This window comes from Procambarus clarkii, chromosome 1, assembly GCF_040958095.1.
Source record: "Procambarus clarkii isolate CNS0578487 chromosome 1, FALCON_Pclarkii_2.0, whole genome shotgun sequence".
Taxonomy (NCBI): Eukaryota; Metazoa; Arthropoda; class Malacostraca; order Decapoda; family Cambaridae; genus Procambarus; species Procambarus clarkii.
The window spans coordinates 45,913,928-45,935,900 of NC_091150.1; the positions used below are offsets into that span (position 1 = coordinate 45,913,928).

General features: G+C 42.0%; 1 protein-coding gene across 2 annotated transcripts; it reads right to left on the bottom strand.

Moving 5' to 3' along the window:
- Nucleotides 1–8,618: 8,618 nt before the first annotated feature.
- Nucleotides 8,619–21,307, bottom strand: LOC123774563 (cytochrome c oxidase subunit 4 isoform 1, mitochondrial). 2 transcript variants are annotated; one of them, XM_045768967.2, is made up of 4 exons: nucleotides 21,170–21,307; nucleotides 17,336–17,539; nucleotides 11,548–11,740; nucleotides 8,619–9,253 (listed from the first exon to the last, which is right to left on the bottom strand). In XM_045768967.2, the coding sequence occupies exons 1-4, from the start codon at nucleotides 21,248–21,250 to the stop codon at nucleotides 9,120–9,122; spliced, it is 612 nt and encodes a 203-aa protein (XP_045624923.2). In that variant the 5' UTR covers nucleotides 21,251–21,307; the 3' UTR covers nucleotides 8,619–9,119. The 2 variants fall into 2 exon arrangements, with proteins under 2 accessions (XP_045624923.2, XP_069161872.1); XM_069305771.1 differs by lacking the exon at nucleotides 21,170–21,307 and adding an exon at nucleotides 20,970–21,017.
- Nucleotides 21,308–21,973: the final 666 nt, after the last annotated feature.

Genomic DNA, 21,973 nt, shown 5'->3' on the forward strand with positions numbered 1-21,973 from the left:
AGGTGTTTCATAATATTATGAAGGGTATAAGCATTCCCTGTTTGGGAATGGATCAGGGCTTTGTAAAATTTCATAAGTGAGGCCCTTCGTGGGGTCAAGGTAGAAACAATACGGGAGGAGATATTGCAGACGTGTACCGAGAATCTTGCAAATGGGCCATCCCTGTAATAAAAGAAAGTGAGACAGGACAGGTCCCTCCAGAGGGCGCAGTAGTCAGAGCACAGCATATAATCACAGAAGTGACCAAGAAAGTATGTAATTAAGTACCAAAAAAAAAAAAGACATATCAAAAGAGTAGTGGTAAGAGATAAGAGGGGAGCCAACAGGGTATGTGAAGATGTCAGTGAAGATCGTCTAAGAAAGTGGAGCTGAATGACAGAATCGGCGGCATGTTCTGCATCAAGAGTCTTACCAGAGGTAGGAACGTGGACCTTGATAACCTCCATATCGCGGTCAGTAGACTCACAATGGGGCGGAAATAGAATAAAGAACAAGATTGGGAGACAGCTAGGAAGAAGACCGAGACCTTCTTATTTTCGGGGAGGACAAGAGGGAGGGAATCAGTTATACATTTGTGGCATGACGATAAACGTGAAGTAGTTTAAAGGTACTATGCGATCAACTCCTTTTGTCTCAGGCGGGGAAGTAGAACGAGGGCGATCCGAACAAAGAAGGGTAGAAAGATACCTGCTTGATGGGGTTCTGGGAGTTTTTCTACTCCCCAAGCCCGGCCCGAGGCCAAGCTGGACTTGTGAGAGTTTGGTCCACTAGGCTTGGAGCGGCTTGTCCCCAGGTGTTCGTCAGAACATCACCCCAGAGGGTATGTCGACAGTTGAAATCACCCAACAGGAGCACAGGCTCCGGCAAGGAGTCCCATAGGTGCTTAATATCAGGAAGAGACAGCGGGACATTTGGGTGGAGATAAATGGAACAAACTGTATATCATTTACTCACAAAGATTCGGACCCCAGAACATTGCAGAGATAATTGAAAAAGCAGGGGGGGACGAAGTGAATATCAGAACAAATCAAAAGAACAGTAGAGTTATGGGCCCCAGCAAAACCTGGGGTGGGGGGGAAGGAAGGGAAGGGAACTATGAGGAGGAAGCGCCAATCCATTGCGACTATATAGCACAGGGAAGGGGTCAGGATAAGGATTTGGGATGGGACGGGGGAAAGGAATGATACCCAACCACTTGGATGGTCGGGGATTGAACACCGACCTGCATGAAGCGAGACCGTCGCTCTACCATCCAGCCCAAGTGGTTGGGCAGGGGGGGGGGGAAGAGAAAGAATAACCAAGAAAGTGACCAGGACGAGCACCAAGCATCGGCTCATGGAGACACACAAAGTGGCGAAAACTGTGTAATCAGAAGTTGGAATTCATGGAAGTTGGCATAAAATCCACGAATATTCCAATGAAGAATAGACATTGGCAAAAAGAGAAAGGGCAGCAACAGAGGACAATGAAAAAACAAAGGGAAAGAAGAACAGAGCATATTAAATAAGCTCAGGATCAGGATCAGGGTCAGCGAAGTCATGGTTAGGGGGCATGGGTAAACTGAGTAAGGATTGAGTGAAGGGAGCAGGAGGACAGACCAGAGGCAGACGGGCAGGGTCCGGAGGAGGAGAGGAACCGAGTGCGAATAGGGCGTTCAAGGACAGCAGGAAGAGAGGTAGGGGGCAGAAACCGGGAAGCACACCTCAGCAAGGGCAGCAACCGAAAGGGAATCGGGGGCTAAAGAAACCTCTATAGCTGGGACGGGCGGCCCCGACCACCGAAATGGGAGGGGACGGAGCGATAGTCAGAGGTGGGGGCGAGGAAGAAAGCGATGCCTTCTTACCCGCCGGGGAGGACGAAGGAGAGGAACCAGGCTTACGTTTCTGACTCAAAGAGACAGGTGTTCCAGCAACAACGTACTGGGCGACAGACTCAATTGTTTCAACAGGAGAAGAACGGGAGCGAACAACAAAGATTGCTGGGAGGATGATGGACAACAGCCTGGACAGACAGGCGGCGTAGAGGGCCAAGATACTGGCGGGAGGGATGGGAGGAAGGATCGGGGAGGGGGGGGAGATGGGAAAGAAGACACAGGAGACACGGCAGACTGGGTAGGAAAGAGGGGAAACTCCAGATGGAGAACCAGGAGGGAGACCCTTCGGGATGGAACGTAAAGGAACAGGGGGGAGAAGGCGGTGAGCAGGTCCGGGTCTAAGGCCTGGAAACGGTTGTGAGACAACCCCCGAGGAGTAAGGTCTCACGAGGAGTAAGTGACGAGGAGAGGTAGAACGCAACACACAAGCATAAGATACACCAGTGAAAGGGATGAGACAGCGAACTTTGCGTCTCGCTTCAGGAAAAAGACAGATGATAACGGTGTTTCAAGTTGAGGACGGCTTCCTCAAGTTTGTAGTGTATACACGAGTGGTAGAAGGTAGGGTGGGCCTCACCGCAATTGAGGCAGCGAGCCTGGGGAGAAGAGCACTCTGACTTTGAGTGATCATCGTCCCCCACACATGGGGGCATAGATACACAGTGTTTGTGCATTTGAGGGCACCATGCCCGAACTTCCTGCACTAATTGCAAAGTCTAGGAGAGGGAATGTACTCCTGAATGAGCATCTGGCACCAGCAAGACTTATAGAGGATGGAAGGGTGCTACTATCAGAGGTGATTTTCACAACTCGAAGGGGCTGACGGCGACGACCACAAGGGGATCGAATGAACGTGTCCACCTGAAGGACAGAATGCCCTTAGGCTTCGAGGATATGTTTAATATCCTCGTGGAAGTCATTTAGGTCCCTAACACCAGTTGCAACATGGTACGGGAGAACAGTGCCAACACTGGCATTTAACCGAGCGCTTTTGGAGACCTGAACAGGTATCTCCCCGATGCAGGACAATGCGGCTAAGTGGGTAGCTGCATCCTGAGAACGTACCCAAACGGGTGGGGTTAAAAGTAACAGATGCATCAATCAACATGGTTGATTGATGCATCACTCAACAAATATATATATGTCAAATGTCAAATATATCAACAAGGTTGATTAATGGAGGGAGAAATCGTCAGATCAAAGTATTTAGTCTTTGTTGCAGGACCAAACAAGGCGTGGTACGTATTAGTATGGGAAGGGATCGTGTGAGTGCAGCAGGGACGGCGTTGAGAACCTCCAGAGAAAGAGGGGTTAAAAGGTGCAGTAGTCACAATGAGACAGCCGTGCCAGGGGACGAGGTAGTCACCAATGGGGGCTTGGGGCTCGACCCTACCACAGAGGAGGGAGTAGTCCGGTTACAATTTACCCAAAATTTGCTTGTCCATTTTAAAGAATGAAGAACAATTTCTATTTATATTACTTCTAAGCTGCATCACTTATGAACCCATCCCTGCCCTTGTGTGGCAGTGCACAATAGAAAGTTTTTTTTCACATCTCCATACATTAAAACATTGATTGTAATCATGATATATATGTGCTTCAGCCTACAGTTTAGACCTATTGTCTTATGTATGACCCTCTGTCCTGCGTGACAGTGAATACTAGCATTATCCTCACTTTAATAAGACTATCAAAATCCTCAGATTAGGCAAAATTGTAATTAATTTTGTCAATAAAGATGTTAATAATAATAAGTAGTCCGGTTTGGGCCCAATGTAGAGGGGGGCTACAGAGCCCGGTCTTCCATCACAGTCCGACTCAGGGGCCTGGTCGCCCACCCCATGAGCCTTGGTAAGAGGGGTCGTGTCAGTATCCATATATATCATGTATTTTAAAAGGTCTGGGGCCCTGGAACCAAGGGATACCACCTACCAGGGCAGCCAGGGAGGCCGAGCGCGGGCCAGTACAGGAAGGGGTGCGTCATCCCCAGTGGTGCTCCCAATTTTTAACAGAAGAGTCCTATTGCTTCGTCCATTCTCCTACACTGGTGCAAAGATCTGTCTCCCTTTTGCCCCAGCCTGGACACCTAGCTATCCACTTAGGGCAGCCCCTCACGGGCGACCCCTCCAGCGGGCGATCCAGTGACTCACAAGGCCCCCTACGTTTGTGTTCTTTCGCACGTAAAACTCCCGAAGAGGGACAGGAAAGGGTGAGGAGGTAACCCTCACCGGTTCCAGAGAGGTGTACGTGAGCCCCCTCACCATGACAAGGAAACACTTTGGAAGGGGCACAATGAGGCAAGAGGAAGTGAACTGATACTCGTGTTAAGGTTTACATTTTAAACGGTTGTGGAGCTGATAAAGGCAAGTTGGGACAAGTTGGCACCGCTGGGGACAAATGCATTGCATAAGCATAAGGCATATCAGAGAAGTGGAAAAGATGTTGGGCGTGGCATCTTACCTCAGGGAAAGATAAACGATCTCCATATTTCTGGGTGAGGATGGTTTGATTAAATTTATAGTGTATACATGATCGAGACAAGGAAGGATGGGCATCACTGCAGTAAGCATTGGGAAAAGAACAACCCGACTTTGAATGGCTGGGTTTGCTACATATAGGGCAAGACACCTCGACACCTCAATCTACCCCACAAGATTCCTTGCCCATATTTCCAACACTTATTGCAGACTCATTGAGGAATGTACTCCTTGTACAGAGCATCAGGCAACCAAAAAAATTACAGAATTTGGGAGGTCTCGACAATCAAAAGTGATCTTAACACGAAAGAGTTTACAATGTCGACCTTGAGGAGGTTGCATGAACGTATCAACCAGATTATAATGTCATTGGGCTTCAGGGATGTATTTAATATGTTCCTGAGTCCTTTAAGGTCCCTGTCCCTTGTTGCAACATTGGGCAGAAAGATAACAGTAGCAACACTGGCATTTAAATGTACACATTTGGAGACCCAAACTGGGATCTCATCAATGCTTTGACAGGACAGTTAGGTGGTCAAATTAAAAGGTAACAAATCTACCTGTTGGACAAGGTGTTTATGCATATGTAAACCAATAGTGGCAGTATGGCTATCAGTTATGACAAAATATTTTGTCCATGTAAATGGGCCAAACAGATCATGGAAATTGGGAGCAGTCAGGAGAATGGTGCAGGTTCGAGCACTTACGGTGCTGTGCTTCCCCAGTAAGGAGTGGAATAAAAGGTGCAGTTACAACAGAGGCGGTCACTCCAGGTAGCGATTCAGTAACTAATGGGGGATCTGGGAGATGTTCATGCCAGGGAAGTGGCTGGGAAATTGAGAGGATAAGAAGGCTAAGTCAGTGATGAAGCTGGGTCTGGCCTCAATGCAGCTGGAACATCTAAGACCTGGTCGCCCATCCCACAAGTCTGAGAGGGAGAGGGGATGTCGAGAAGAAAGTAATAAAAATAAACAAGTTGGACTTTACTACCCAACCCCCACAGAGCCCAACAAGGAGGTACAAGCACATGGACAACCTCAGGGGTAACAACAAGAGAATATTCAGGCAACCACAGAAGGATCTGAATGCCAACCAAAGTATTGATAGGGATACAAACCCTGTAATACTCTTTTTTTTTTACTTTATGCATAACCAGGCATGCTAGCCATACGAGCTAATTGATTCAGTCAGGCCTCAGTTAGGCTCAACGACCAGACGGAGGAACATATAGGTCTCCATTCACGGCCAATACACGTGTATGTGCGCACCTTCACAGCAGGCAGGAGAGGAGAGCAGAAGCCACCCCACACCTGCCTGTGGAAACCCTTTATCATAGCTAGGAACCACCCTTGAGGGAGAGATAATAATGTGATAAATGTATCAACACAAAATAGAATACGAAACAATGGACATAAATTCAGTAAGTTTTGTCATGAAATACTTTGTTTGGAAATAGGGTGGTTAATCAATAAAACAGAATGTAGGGTAACTTAATAGATGTGAGATCACCCGAGTGTATACATGATCCTAAAGAGAGCAGAGCAATGCAAATGTTCAAGGGAAAAGGCACTTCAGTGAGGGGCTCTCCAAGAGCCCCTCTATGGTGGGCTCAATACAAGAGGGGGTACAGTGGGCACAATACTAAAGGGGGTTACCTGGATTATACCTGGATGGGGTTCTGAGAGTTGTTCTACTCCCCAAGCCCAGCCCGAGACCAGGCTTGACTTGTAAGAATTAGGTCCAACAGGCTGTTGCTTGGTGCAGCCCACAGGCTCACATATCTACCACAGCCCAGTTGGACAGGCACTTCTTGAAGAAAACTATCTTGTTAATCTTGAAGATGTCCACGTTTGTTCCGGCAACATTCCTTATGCTCGCTGAGATGATGATGAATAACCGTGGACCTCTGATGTTTATAGTGTTCTGTTTGTGCCTATGGCACCCTTGCTCTTCACTTGTTATATTCTGCATTTGTGAAGGGGAAAGCAAGTACTGAGCAGTACTTGACATGGGACAGCACAAGTGATTTGAATAGTACAATCATTGTGATAGGATCCCAAGACTTGAGGGTTCTTGTAATCTATCCTCTATTTTTCTGGCAGAAACAATATTTGCTTGGTTATGCTCCCTAAACCTTAGGACGTCAGACATCATTATTCCCAGATCCTTTACATGTTACTTTCCTACTATGGGCACACAATTGTGGTTTGTACACTATTTTGCTTAAGGTCCTCATTTTTACTGTACCCAAGTACCTGGAATGTATCACTGTTAAACATGTCATTCTTCTGCCCAGTTGAACAGTAAAGTACAGTGGGCACAATACAAGGGGGCATGGTCTAACAGCTGTGTGGGAAGTGCTTCGAATTCGTAGTCGTTATTTTGTATATTTTCGGATTCGTGGGGAATTCGTACCTCGGTTTACCAGTGCCTCCCACCTAGTGACACTCACACCTGAATTCTTTGTAAAGAATTTAATTTTTTTTTATGGATTTTTGGATATTTGAACATAAAAGTAATTATTATATATTATGCCATGGGTCCCAAGAAAATCAGTGGTAAGGTTCAACCTAAGAAAATAATTGTGAGTAGAGACAGTAGATGATGTCCCTTCCTCATTAAGAAATATATGAAGTATGGGAAGAACTGCAAAGTTTCGTTGAAAAAACTCACCCAGATAAAGCTGTAGCAGGCCATTGCATTGACCTTTTAAATGACAATGTGATGTCTCACTACAGACAAGTGTTAAAATGTAGGGAAAACCAAGTGTCTTCAGACAGATTCCTAGTAAAATAAGCAAGCAGTGAGCCACAACCAGGTCCTAGTGGTACTCCTGCATAACATAGGAGAGAGAGAGTACCCCAGAGAAGTCATCACTGCTTGACGTTATAATGGAAGGGGACTCCCCTTCCAAACACTAACACCTCTCCTCCTTCCCCCTTCACCGTCTTCCATATGCCAACAAGTCATCAATAAAGTCATCATTTGTACAGTCTCCGTGGTGTAGTGGTAAGACACTCGCCTGGCGTTCCGCGAGCGCTATGTCATGGGTTCGTATCCTGGCCGGGGAGGATTTACTGGGCGCAATTCCTTAACTGTAGCCTCTGTTTAAGGCAACAGTAAAATGTGTACTTGGATGAAAAAACGATTCTTCGCGGCAGGGGATCGTATACCAGGGACTTGCCCGAAACGCTACGCGTACTAGTGGCTGTACAAGAATGTAACTCTTGTATATATCTCAAAAAAAAAAAATAAAAAAAAAAAAAAATAAAAAAAAAAAAATAAAGGTAAGCAATAACTTGTACATACTTTAGTACTAAAGATTTGGGTGAATTAGATATAAAATTTATTTTGAAGTTAATATTTTGGGAAGTGTGGAACGGCTTAATTCAATTTACATTATTTCTTATGGGAAAATTCGCTTCGGTTTACGAATTTTCGGGTTATGAAACGTCTCTGGGAACAGATTAAATTCGTAAGTTGAGGCACCACTGTAGTTGATATCACCAAGGATGCCAATATGAGAACAAAAGCGCACATGGCGAGTGATATCAAAGGTACCCGATTCACCAAGGATTCTAGTGAGGGACAAATACCAGAATGGATAGTTGGGAAGCAAGACGCATGCACATCCTGGAAGTCAGGACATGTCAACAAGAATATGAGCGATCATAAGCGAGACACTGCAGTTCAGACAATAAAGAGCAGGGCGGCGCTTCATTAAGTGCCTACAAGTTAAAGCGTATGGCCAATATGCAACTTTACCAAAGCCGTTTTCCACTGTCAGTTATGGTAGTAGGAGGGTGGCCAAGGGGACAGGCTACCCTCAAGATCACTTCTTTTTTTTTTCTTCTTTTTTTACCAGCAGGTGTTATACATAAAATGCCTGTTAAGTGGGGGCCAAGGAAACTTTCCCAGTAATCTCGGGAATCATAAATGTGCCCACTCTCCACAAGAAGAGAAACTGTAGGGTGAGTTGTTAAAGTAGTCACAGGTAAAGATCAAACAAATTAATAAAATAATGGACTTCTATGCTTGATACATGTTCCAAGAAAGACTGCAAATATTTGATTAAAATCTGACAACCTTTCCAATGTTATCATAGGAAAAACCTGCATGGCTAATAATTTAATGAAATACTAGTAATTATCAAAAGAAGTCAATAAGCCGGGAAGACTATAGCACTGTGTGTTGTGGAATATTCAAATGATGCTAAATACAGTATGATCATTTAATCAAGTATACTTGAAGGAAAATAAACTTCATGCAAAAGGTCACCATTTACTTGCACAGTTGACAGTGACATAAATATCTTATTTACAGTTAAGAAATTAATTCTCCCTGACTGGTTGGCCATTGACAAGTCACATTTCTACAATATATATTTACAACTAAATGATGCACCAAGTTTAATGTCTTAACACAATCCCTGTACGTTCCTCCTGACCATGCAAGTTTATTGACGTGTGCCAAAAATGGACAATAAGGGAAATGAAATGAGGATCAAATGGGGGACGACAGCAAAACATCTAGTGCGTCAAATATGAAGCAGCACCAAACGGGAAGCTGTGATATCAATGCAAGAGATGAAATGAGATGTTACATTATGTACTTTGATCAAGAATAATAAATCTTTGATGGTTAAGATAATTAAGCTAACTTTTGTAATCAACCAGGTACTGCAAGGTATTATGATGGTCATCTGCTCAACTCAGGGCAAATGAAGTCTTTTTAATTATTAATCGGTGCTAATTATCTTCAGTTGACATTTACTTCCAATCACCCTTTTCGTAGTCCCAGTGTGATGAAATGCCCTGAACTGGATTTGCACGCAAGCCAATCATCCTCTTTAGTTGGGCTTCCTGGTTTTCAGGTTTCATAGAATCAGGAAGCGGAGAGTATACTGAAAGTAAAATCACAAAAATAATTTTTATTAGGTAAATTGAGTTGAAATTAAATCTAACAAAATAAAATACAAATTAGTAAGGATTATTTGATTACAAAAAATAAAATACAAATTAGTAAAGATTATTTGATTATGTGAATCAGAAGGCTGGGCAAATATTACTAACTAAATATTACAAATATAACATCCAGAGGTAATGCCCAAATCTCTAGTATGTACTCCTGAATTTAAACTCTTGAAAATCTGGTCAAATCAGAAGCTTTAGCTTCCTTTGCAAACGATGATACTAGACACAGGACATTTAATTAAAATTTTCAGCCAATCTTGAGTATTTTTTGGAGGGCTGGAACTCGTCAAGATTAGTGGACAAAATACATGCGAGTACTTGTACACTGAAAAAACCAGTGTTGAATGTAATGAAACACCATTTTCTGGGTTCCCTGAGGCTCCCTGAGGCTACCCGAACTGATAGTGATATAATGGTTTGGAGTCATGAGTCACAAGAGTCCTTTGCCTACCATGGACCACAAGCCAGAACCTGGCCCACTCAGAGGGGTGCAGGGAGCAAAGGCCTATGAGCACTACATTTAAATGTCATACTTGCCATCGATCGGGGAAGGCATCCAGATAAATAGGCAAAACAAAAATCAGTTTGGTAAAAACTATGACCTATGTCCAGAAAGAGCAAAACTGCCAAACAAAACAAACAACACTTCATACAACCAGTGCTCTCGCTTGTTAGTGCTACCCCCCCCCCTTATTGACCCTTCACACCAATAGGGATGGACAGTCTCGCTTCATGCAAGTCGGCGTTCAATCCCTGATCACCCTGACGCCTGACAGCTGGGTGGACAGCACTTCGGATTTGTAGTCCTGAGGTTTCGGGTTCAATCCCCGGTGGAGACGGAGACAAATGAGCAAAATGTTTCTTTCACCCTGATGCTCCTGTTACCTAGCAGTAACTTAGTAAAAGGGAGTTAGACAGCTGCTACAGGCTGCTTCCTGGGGGATGTGTAACAAAAAGGAGGCCTGGTCGAGGACCGGGCCGCAGGGACGCTAAACCCTGAAATCAAGAAGATCCAAGTGGTCGGGCACCATTCCTTCCTCACGTCCCATCCAAAATCCTTATCCTGTTCCCTTCCAAGTGCTATATTATCGTAATGGATTGGCACTTTCTCCTGATTACCCCTTCCCTTCCTTTAACCAAGCTGTATATCAACTGAAAAAGTACAGATTCTTAAGAGGCAATTGGACAAATTTCTACACGACGTGCCGGATCATCCAGGGTGTAGCAGTTATGTGGGCCTGCAGACCACTGCAAACAACAACTTTATGGAATAACCACCAAACAAGCCCGACCCGAGAGAAAAACTTCAAAATCAACTCAAGGTAAATACTTTAATCAAAGCCTGTAAACCCAAGGAAAAGAAGGGGACGAGGATAAAATTACAGCCATGAATAATAAGATCAAGTGTGATAAGAGGTTAATAGAGCAGCTTATATGATTTAACACTTGCCTTGGTGACAGTATGCACAGCACAAATGTCAATATCCTCAATTAGGAATTTCAAAATTAATGAACTGAGAACATCCACTGCCAAAGTACTAAATAAACCAGAAGAGAAAATAACTGAAAACTTACCGTTACAAAATTCAGATGTGCATTTACCGTCTGTAGATTACACACAAGTAGCATCCATTAACATGAGCCATCTACACAAATCATTTAAATAAAACATTTTGGTGCAGGCGATGAGTCACTATAATGTGGCTGAAGTATGTTGACCAAGCCACACACTAGAAAATGATGGGACGACGACATTTCGGTCTGTCCTGGACCATTCTCAAGTCGAGAATGGTCCAGGATGGACCGAAACGTCGTCGTCCCTTCATTTTCTAGTGTGGATTGGTAAAAAAAAATTAAAACATTTTAGTCTTACCTACTTAAACGTGCATATGGGTAGTCAGGAGTATTTGAATTAAGTCACTACTTGATCCATTGGCAAAATGGAAGCAGAACAATTTAATTTAAATTTACTATCATTACAACACTGACTGATGCAATAATTTTGTGAAGATGGTAGCAGTTGCTCAGTTTCAGGACAAGGGAGCAGCATAACTGTTTTAAGTGGCGATGCTGGTTCTCCATTATTCATGAAAACAAGCGAACAGGATATTGATATATCTACATGGCATAACTAATTATATATATATACACCATCTTTCATGTCACCTTTCTTCATTAAACATACTAAGTGTTCTATGGTAAATATAAGCAAGACCTTTCTTACCATATACTTTCATCCACATGTAAACCCAAATAGCTACTGAGCAAAGCATTAATGATATCCCCAGCACTGATTTCCACTCTCCTGTAGGTGCCTTCATTTCTGCAAAGGTTTGACAGAAAGAAGCACGGTACAATGCTTTCTTCTCTTCCAAGGTCAGTTTGTGCCAGTCACCTTTCTCCTTTTCACGCAAAGCCTGAAAGTACAGTATGCATTTCTTGAAACAAGAAATTGACAAGAATTAATACACAGTATTACATACACAGATAAAACAAATGTTCAGTGGTTAACCAAAATACAAACAAACCTCGGCACTTGAATGGCTATGAATTTGAATTCAGTATTCAAGCACCTTTTTCGAAGGAAAAAAAAAAATGCTCGTCAGTCGACTGTTTGCTCAGCACTGGTATGTATGTACACATGTGTAACAAATGAGTCAGTCTCCAGTAGCTGTCGTTCAGTGCACAACCTCAATAAACTTTACAGTAAACTTTGTGTTTTCAATTTTTATATTTTTAGCAGAAATAATTCATCATGGCACCTAAGGAAGTTAGTGATACAAGCCAAACAAAGAAAACTGGTTAGAATCCCAAGACACAATAAGAGAACTTGGCAATACAGTATATGAAAGTGCCCATGTGTCTACGTGTGCTACCAAGTTTGGTATGCCAAAATCTATGATCTCTATGATAGAAAACGACAGAAAAGAGAAAACTGCAGAAGTACAATTCTGTGGGATTCTGAAGTGTGGGATTCTGTCAAAAGCCATTTTTACATCCATGTAAGCAGTCAACCCAACCCTATCCTGTAGAATTTCTGTGGCTATCATAAAACTAGGTAGATTTGTTATACAGGCACTTTCTGTTCAAAAACTATACCGTTTTATTATTACTTCGTCTCTCCAGGTATTCTATCCATTTGGTTTTAACTCTTTTCTAGTGTTTTGACTTGCATGCTAGTTAATGATACTGGTCTATAATTTCGAACATTCATTTTTGTAGATTGGAACAGTTTGCCTTTTTCCATACATGTGCTAAGATTCCTGTACACAAGAAGTCTTGAATATCAATTGAATTGGAATGCCTAACTCAGTTGCACATTCCCTCTGAACTCAAAGTGAAACTCCATCTGGTTCAACTGCTTTATTTCTTCATAGCTTCACGAATAATTTGTCCACTTCCTCTCGAGGCACCTCTATGTACTCTATGGTGTCCTCAAAAATTGGCATTGTGTTTGGTTCTCTGAAGACCTCATTTTGCACAAACAGTTTAGAACTGTTCATCTAGTTTCACACACTTCTTTCACATTCCCTGAATCTGTTCACCCACTCTCAATCACCAGAATTTATCTTTTACATGCAACTTGATTTTAATGATTTATAGAAAAGGCCTTTATCCATTTTACATTTGCCTGCTACCCTTTTCTCAAATTTCTTTTCTGCCTCTCCTCACTCCTGTGTATTTGTTTCTTGCTTGTTTTTAATGCTGGTACAGTATGCTTGAGAGTTTGGCCTCTTCCTATATTGTAACCATTTTCTTGTCATTTCTTCTCTGGCACCCTATCAGTTACTGTTGAACCAGTCCTGTTTTCCGGTTCTGAATATTTTTTGGTATAAAAAATTTTGAGCATTCATTGTATATTTCACAGAATTTGGCATACCCCTGTACTTCCTTTACTTCCTTTAGCATACATACTCATTTACTTCCTTGTCTAGCAACCAAGTCTTTCCAATCAAATTCATTAAACAATTTGCAAAGTTTCCCATGATTTCATCTCTTGAAATCAAATTTATCAACTGTCTCAATTCCCCATTCTCTTTTAGATTATATCACATTGCATATTTAATTTCCAAGAGGACAAGGTTGCTCATTCCTAAGGGAGGAATGTACTGTCATATCTCCTTTCCCGGTGAATATTAAATCCAGCACTGACTGGATTTAATCTCCTTCCCTCATTTTCATGGCCTGCTTAATGTGTTGATACATTGAGGTTATCTTCTACATTAATGTCTCCAGGATGAGGCTCACAATTCTGCTTGTCCAAATGTTCTTCAGTCTTGCTTCGTAGGCTTCTCGGTCTTGTTTTCAAGTCGAAGTCACAAGTACCAATAACCATGATTTATAATCTGCTCTTACTATAATCTCTTTCATGACCATCATGAGGCCCTCATTTGTCATCTAGCTGCTCCTCTGCCCATGTGTTGCTGGTGGGGTATAAGCATTTATGATTATTAGCTTATTCCAAATCTGCAGTCATTATGTCAACTTCTCATAGGTTGTTAATTATTAACACTTTCGCCACTCAGTGGCGCATGAGCGCGTTACTAAGTTTTGTGCGGGTTCCGCAAGGGTGACACTGGCGGGTGTCACGAGAATAAATATTTGTATAAATTCCTATTTCGATCCGATCTACTTGGGGATAGTTTAGAAATGTTCGCCATGAAATTTACGTTTTCTCTAATAGCCGAAGAGCTTATTTGGGAGAACAGCATGGCAGTGAATCATCGTGGTAAAACAATTGTATTATTGACACGACGAGTATGATCGACGTAGTTTTTATATTTATTGCCGGTCGAACGCATCCTTATGTGACTTTTATACTTGTGTTCTTCTAGAACATTCTATTGCAAACACATTGGTACAAAAATGAAATACGTACATCGAAAAATAATGTCAACAGTGAATTGAACACACTTTTCAATGCGGTTTCGCCGATATGCCGCCGCGGGTAACACTTCGGCCACTTCCCACACTCTTGTGGGTCGGTTGCGACATTGATTCTATATTTATATGCATTCGTCCGTGTAGAGAATTTTATTGCGATTTCAGTGATACCAAAATTAACCCTGTAGGACAAGTGTGGAGTTGACAACCCTGAAGATAGTAGAAACATTTCGTTGCTGTCTGGCGCTCACGGCTAGTGAACGACGTAGTTTTTTATTTGGTGCTGATCTAACTTATGTTTTGGTGACATTTTATACTTATGTTCTTCTAGAACATTCTATTGCGAACACCGGTACAAAAATGAAATACGTACATCGAAAATTAACGTCAGGACAGTCAAAAGAGTATACACTTAAATGTTGCCGCTCGATCGCCGAAATGCTCATTTCAGTTGGGGAAAGTTTTTATTTTAAACGCTGTTTCGCGAAAGTGTTAACTCTTACCTTCAGGTTTTCTTACACTAATACAGCAACACCTTCACCTTTCCTAATTTTTGTTATCTCCAAACTAAGTAGCCCCAGCCCTTGGGCATATGCCCTCATTGAAAATACACTAGAAACTCGGTATTTAAATTTAATTGTTTCCTGAAGGTGGGACAAATGATGAAAAATTTGAACTGAACAATTTTTTCCCCATAAGGAATAATTGTAAATTGTATTAATCCATTCCAGACCACAAAAATAAATATATTAATGCAATACTTAACAACGGTGCTGCGCAGAGTTTATTGTGAAATTCCCTGTGCGCATGAAATAAAGTGTTCCCAAAAAATTATTTTTCTTCGTAAAATGATAAATTCCCTTCCTTGAACATGTCTATGTAAAACTAAATACCCAATTCCACTTACTTTGGCTGTGGGGACATGGACAAGGTGTGCTGTGACGTCATCAGAGGCTGGTCGCCTGTGCATGACACGCCCAGACATGGTCATGCAGACCATTCAGGCACCGGGTGTTGTCACAAATATATTTTCAACTATTTGTTCTATGTATTTCCAATGCAGTTTTATTTATTTTTTATCGTATATGATGCATATTTGTGTCCTTTACAATATATATATATAGTAAAACATTCATAATGTTTCATGAAACTGTGATACACGTGTCAGTAATGTGTCCACAATGTTTATCTAGAGATTATCTGGAGATGATTTCGGGGCTTTTTAGTGTCCCCGCGGCCCGGTCCTCGACCAGGCCTCCACCCCCAGAAAGCAGCCCGTGACAGCTGACTAACACCCAGGTACCTATTTTACTGCTAGGTAACAGGGGCATAGGGTGAAAGAAACTCTGCCCACTGTTTCTCGCCGGTGCCTGGGATCGAACCCAGGACCATAGGCATCGCATTATTGTCGCATTACTTGTATGCATTCACCAAAATTACAATATGTACAGTTTCACACACTATTTACACAGTGACATTGTAATACACACTCAGTACTTCGGAAGTGAGTAATAATCAACGAAGTAGTCCATGGTACACAGCGCGACTTCACTCTCGTTGCACCAGGTAGAGATAGATTTTTGCTTCTTGTTTTGTCCTGTGTGCTTGCAAATAACGTACTCACATGCACCCTTGGCATTAGTACCTGTAGGTGGTATGTAGCCAAGCTTGTAAAACGTAAAGTAGTCTTGAAAAGATTACAGGAAAAGATCAATTTGTAAGTAGTCGTGAAAAGATCGCTTTGTAAGGTCCCACACAGGAAGAGATTCAGCCAGCCTCAGAGTATCCGTCAGTCAAGAAGAGATTCAGCTATTCTTGAAAATATCTATGGAAAACACCACCATGGAAGCCGCTAACACTGTTCATCTATGCTACTGGTATCAGATGCATCATCACTGAATGCAGAAAACGATTCATCTATGTATCATCTAAATAAATTGGAGATAGCATAGCATAGGTGGGCAAGGGTGGCACTCGAGAGCTACAACTGGATACGCTTTCTGTATCGTCCTCATAGGTGCTGTATCACTTGCATCCGACCTTTGTGTTAGGTCCTTATTGCGCCTAGCTTCACCAATATTATGACCCTTATGTTCTTCAAACAAAGTTTGAATTTCAGTGACAGAGCGTTATCTTTCAACACCACGTCAGACAGGTGTTTGGGAACCAGAGGCGTGAACGCCACCCATAGTTGATCACTTAGTACCAACCCAGCCAGCAGCCCAAGGGCATTCTGGGAATTTTTTCCAAGATGGCTGCCTCTCACTGGAGGACCTAGGAGTTCATTTCGTACAAAACCAATCGCGTACACATTTAGAATGGGTACGAAAAAAATAAAGTTTTCTCGGTTGGCGCAGTTTCCCACTGACCGAGAATACTCGGTTGGCGCAGTCAAGTGGCTAAGGCAAGTAAATGATAAGTATGCATTTTACCTGCACTAGGAGAGTTGATGGCATATGTAGGTGGTGGTGAGGCAGAGGAAGAGTATAAAAAATCAAGAATACAAAAAATATTCATAATATCATAGTGAAAAGTGTTGTGGGTTGTGTACTGAATGACTGCTATAGCAAAACTGATGAGTCAGGGACATACATTTGTTTGAGTACCGAGCAAAGGGACAAATACCGAAGTGTCCGATGTGCAGAAAAGTATGAACTGGGAGTGGTCCGAATACAGAGGTTCCACTGTACAGTATTTTCAAATTTTGTCTTAATGTGACAACATCTGGCATCTTAATCTGAATAATAAATGTACAGTGTATCATGTTCATGAACAAATAAATAGAATTTAACTCGCTGTAAATACTGAAGATGACATTTCTGGATTTTGCAATGTGAAAGAGTATTTGGTTTAATTTTTTCACATGTTTACATGAGGTGGTGAGAAGCAAAAGAAGGGGGTTGAAAGCAGGGAGTGTGATGGTGGAGGAGGCTGTCTTTTCAAGGTTACACTGTACACTACACAGCTAAAGATTTGAATATCTATAAGGCAATTAATTACCATTGGTTGTGTATTTTATTTTATCATGTTATTAAAATTTATAGTAAAATAGCTCGGCAATAATTTGAGACTGCTCCTCCTAAGACAATACTATGCATTCAGAATAGTAAATATACAATTTCACTAACCTGGACATCTGGGGTGTTTTCCTTGTAGCGGATGGCTGGCATGGGGAAATCAACACGATCAACATATACAGGTGTACCATTGAAACCATATCCAACAACTTCACGATTACCAATTTTTGATAGTGTGGATGCAGATGAGTGTTGACGGATAACCTGCTGAAGGGTTAGGGCCATTGCCCGGCGGAATATTGGGTTCACTGCCATCTGTTGAATGATAAATTACTTACAATACTGCTTTACCGAAATGAGTAGCTCACTTAATATTATCATGCTACTTATGGAGCTCTTCCTGCAAACTTTAACCTGACAAAGAAGTACTGCAACCCCATCAAAAGAAATTGTATTCCTATAAAATATCTTGAACTTATTATATAAAAAAATTATACAAGAAAAAATTAATAAATAATAAAATCGGCACCAGCTCGGCAAGTTATTCACCCAATGGAAGTGCTGAGGAAAAAAGCCTCAAGATTGTTACTGGTCTTACATTTAAATGTATACAAAGTGCTAACATCAAATAAAACTTTGGACCACCCACTGCCTCCTACAGGTCCTTTCAGATTTTGTTGCTGGAATGAAGTCAAAGTTTGCAATGTGGATTCAAAGCACAGTACTGTAATTATCAAAAGAAGGCACCAAGCTGGAAAGACTATGTAGCACTGTACTTCATTGGATATTCATAAGGGGCTAAATATCACTCAAAATGTCAATACAAAAAACAAAAAAACCTTAGGCGAGTGATACCAAAGGTATCAGATTCACCAGTCTATTGAGACAAGCAACCCCATCATTTTTAAGTGTGCAGTTTGTTACCCATAATACCAGACCAATACTGTAACCCTGGTATTATAGGTAACCTACAGTCATAGATTGTGGAATGAATGACTAAAATGTATAAGCTGCACGTTCATTTAAGGTAACACCAAAATGGCTAGGAACCCAGACAAATTCAATTGTCTTAAATCTGCTAAAGAAACAGCCAGTATTGGACTTCAACCACCACGGAATGCAAAGGGTTAAATGACACCAGAACCATGAGGGCACTGCAAGAATCAACCACAATGACAGGAAACGGGGTGAGAATAGCTTGAGCTACCTAATACCTCTGTGTATTTTACCTCTAAGCTTATTTCAATTTCAATGACAAAGGAACATTGATGATGTAAAAAGTGTTCAAGGAAAAGGCATTTCATAACAGTAAGAGGGGTATAAATCTCACTATGTGGGTAAAGGCTTTGCAAAGCTTTGCAAGTGGGGACCCGCCTCGGGAACTATTAGAACAAGATGCAGATATATATTGCAAATGTGAGCTGAGGAGGAACTGTGCAAATGAATAATCTTTTACAGGAAATGGAAAGTGGTAAGAGGGAACAGGGCCCTCGTGATGGATAACAGGTAAAGTGTGGCATAAGCGAGTGAGAATATTGCAGGGACCTAGCAATGTAGCAAAGGCAGAAATGATCACAATGATCCTGTAGACAGGACCAGTTTCAGCACAAGCACTGGGTATAAACGTGCACAGAGCTGACGCATAACCCAGTATGGTGCAGAGCATCACAACATTGAAAGGTTGAGCAAAGGGCAGAGGAATAGGCAGGGCAACTATACATTAACAAATTTGCAGACAACTTGTCAGGGCAATGGGACAAAACACCTTTGGGGAAGTGTTAGGATTAAGGTATGTGTACGATTAAGGTCTCTTAAGATTAGGTTTGTAACATTAAGATCTGATGCTCATTTACATTCATGGCACCAATACCTGGTGATGTCACTGTTTATTGTCGTTGAAATAAATGCCATGTGGAGCACACGTTGGCTTCTCTTCATGCCAAATTATAACAGTGGTGACGAGGATTATTAACACCTAAGGCAGAGAGCCTTAGGGTACAAGATGAGGTGGAGGATCAGGAGAGAGCAGAGTATGTCATGTGGACATGTGGAGGAATTTAAGACAACAGTCAAGTTGTGTAACCCATCGTGGCCATGGCTACCTCAGAACTCATCTCAATGGAGCCATTTGATGCTACCAAGATCTCGTTGGACCTGTGGCTGAGCCTGCTCGAAGCAAACTTCCAGTACCATTACCTTTAAAGAACACAATAAAGTAGCCATCACAACTGCAAGAAAAATGTCAGGTTAGATAACAAGAACTTTTCACACTAGAGATGCTGTACCAATGATGATACTTTTCAAAAAGCTTGTGCTCTCTGGAGTGAAAAACTGCTGCACAATGACAGCCCCTTTCAAAGCTGGAGAAATTGCTGACCTGGAGAGCGTGCAGAGATCCTTTACTGCTAGAATCCCCTCAGTAAAACATCTAAACTACTGGGACCAACTAAAGAGCCTAAATCTGTATTCCCTTGAGCGCAGGCGGGAGAGATATATAATAATCTATACGTGGAAAATAATTGAGGGGCTGGTCCCAAACCTGCACACAGAAATAACATCACATGAGACCAGAAGACATGGTAGGATGTGCAGAATACCCCCGTTGAAGAGCAGAGGTGCAACAGGTACTCAAGAGAGAACTATCAACATCAGAGGCCCGAGACTGTTCAACACGCTTCCATTACACATAAGGGGCATAACTGGCCGACCCCTCACAGTGTTCAAAAGAACTGGATAAGCACCTCCAAAGGATATCTGATCAACCAGACTGTGACTCATGTCAGGCTGCGAGCAGCCACGTCCAACAGCCTGGTTGACCGGTCCAGCTACAAGGTGGTCTGGTCAAGGACCGAGCCACAGGGATGTTGCTCCCCGAAATCATTGCAAGTGTGAAATCATGGGATGAGATTCAAAAAGGAGCTTACTCTTGAGGAATGAAGGAGGAAGACGAGGCGGAGTTAACAGCTGAAAAGAGCGAACCCAGTTCACTCGCAATCAACACCGGATCTGCCAAGAGAACCACATATGAACGCAAGACAATATGACTAACAAGTTTACCCACAATCTAGCAGATTTCCTTCCAGCTCCGAGGGAGAGGGGTGTCAACAATAATGGTGAAGATGTTTCCAACTCATGTTTAGCTGTAAGGATGGCCTTACTGCTAAACATGAAGGACAAAAGTTACAAGGGTTAGAAAATGGTCACTTATGAAGGTCATCGAGGACCTTCCACGTCAGATCTATATAAATGGACGAGCAGCAGAAAAATCAATATAACTTATGTTTCCCACCGTCCCCCAATACAAGAACAACTATTTCCTAACAATTAACGTTTCCCACTGTTGTACACACTCGTGTACAGTTGATTATGGGGACCTAGATAAGCCCAACTGGTTCCTCCCAGACAGTGGAAAACCAACAATGATATCAGAACAAGTTGCTGCTTACACAAATAGCCAGCCGAACTTCTCAACATTTCCTGGACATGATAAGTTATATTAGGTTTATTAAGGGATAGATTAGCATGCTCATTTCAGGCGGGGGAAATTTGAGGAGCGACTTGACCAGAGACCTGGCAGGAACAATCTTACCATAAATGTATGAATATTGAACTGCTACCAATGACACTCAAAATTACTCATTCAAGCCATCAACCCTTAACCTTATGCCAGGAATCTTAAGACCAGAGTGGAATATAGCCCTACCCCGCCCCCGCCCGTCTGCCCCCCAAACACACACACAGGCACCTGGGTATCAGCTGATCCAACACTGGATTGCATAGCCACACCGGCCTCCCCCGGCTACTCAACCTCATCTCCCCACCTGCCTCACTTCCCTACTCCCTTAAGTGCCCATTGTGACCTAGCAGACCTCGCCTTGGTCCTCATCACTCACTAAAACTTGTACATCACTTATATATCACTAAAAATCCGTGTAATGCTCGCACCCTGAATCCGGCGTCGCGATCAGCAGCCTCTAGACGTGCCAACCTGCCCCCACGACCCGCACCACCATCCACACTTACCATCTCACCTTATGCAATAAAATATTACGATAGTTACATAATCTATTAAATTCTGACTTAATAAATATATATATTATTAATTTTGAAACTAACATTTGCAATAATAATAATATTTACCTGAAAACTTGAAAAACATTTTGTAGCAAGACAAATGTAGGCGTTGCCAGTGACAACCAAGTAAATAAATATTCATGAATATTGATAGTAACAAACATTTATTATCAAAATAATATTTTTCTTATATAACAAGCATTTGTATTTACAGCAGTGTGCTGTTATACCTTATTCTATATGAAGCTTTCAGACCATATGTCACGAACTCACCAGTGTAATAATTTCCATCAATTTCCATATTGTAATATCCATGTTGTAGTTATAATGTTGAACTCAAATTTTGTTACAATGTACCTGTTAATAATAAATGAACTAAACTAACTAATAAACTTACCTTAATGTTAGATTAAGGACCTGCCCGAAACGCTATACGTGTTAGTGTCTTTGCAAGAATGTAAGAACGCCAAAGTTATATACTCTCACAAACCTTCTTGTATATTTGTGCTTGGGGGTTCTACTACCTAAAATCATTTACGTCCTCTAATTACTCAACACAAAGCTGTTATTAGAACAATATCTAACTCTGGCCCCAGACATCACTCGGTACCCCTACTCAAATCTCTGAATATGTTAGACATTAAGTCACTGCACATCCTCTCATGTGTATTATAT

Bases quoted from the DNA above. Each gene is read 5' to 3' on its own strand.
- LOC123774563 (XM_045768967.2), bottom strand. From the start codon at position 21,250: ATGGTAAGTGTGGATGGTGGTGCGGGTCGTGGGGGCAGGTTGGCACGT. The intron at 17,540-21,169 runs GTGCGAGCATTA...ATCATTCAACAG, and splicing joins ATCGCGACGCCGGATTCAGG to ATGGCAGTGAACCCAATATT. The intron at 11,741-17,335 runs GTTAGTGAAATT...CTGTACTTTCAG, and splicing joins AAAACACCCCAGATGTCCAG to GCTTTGCGTGAAAAGGAGAA.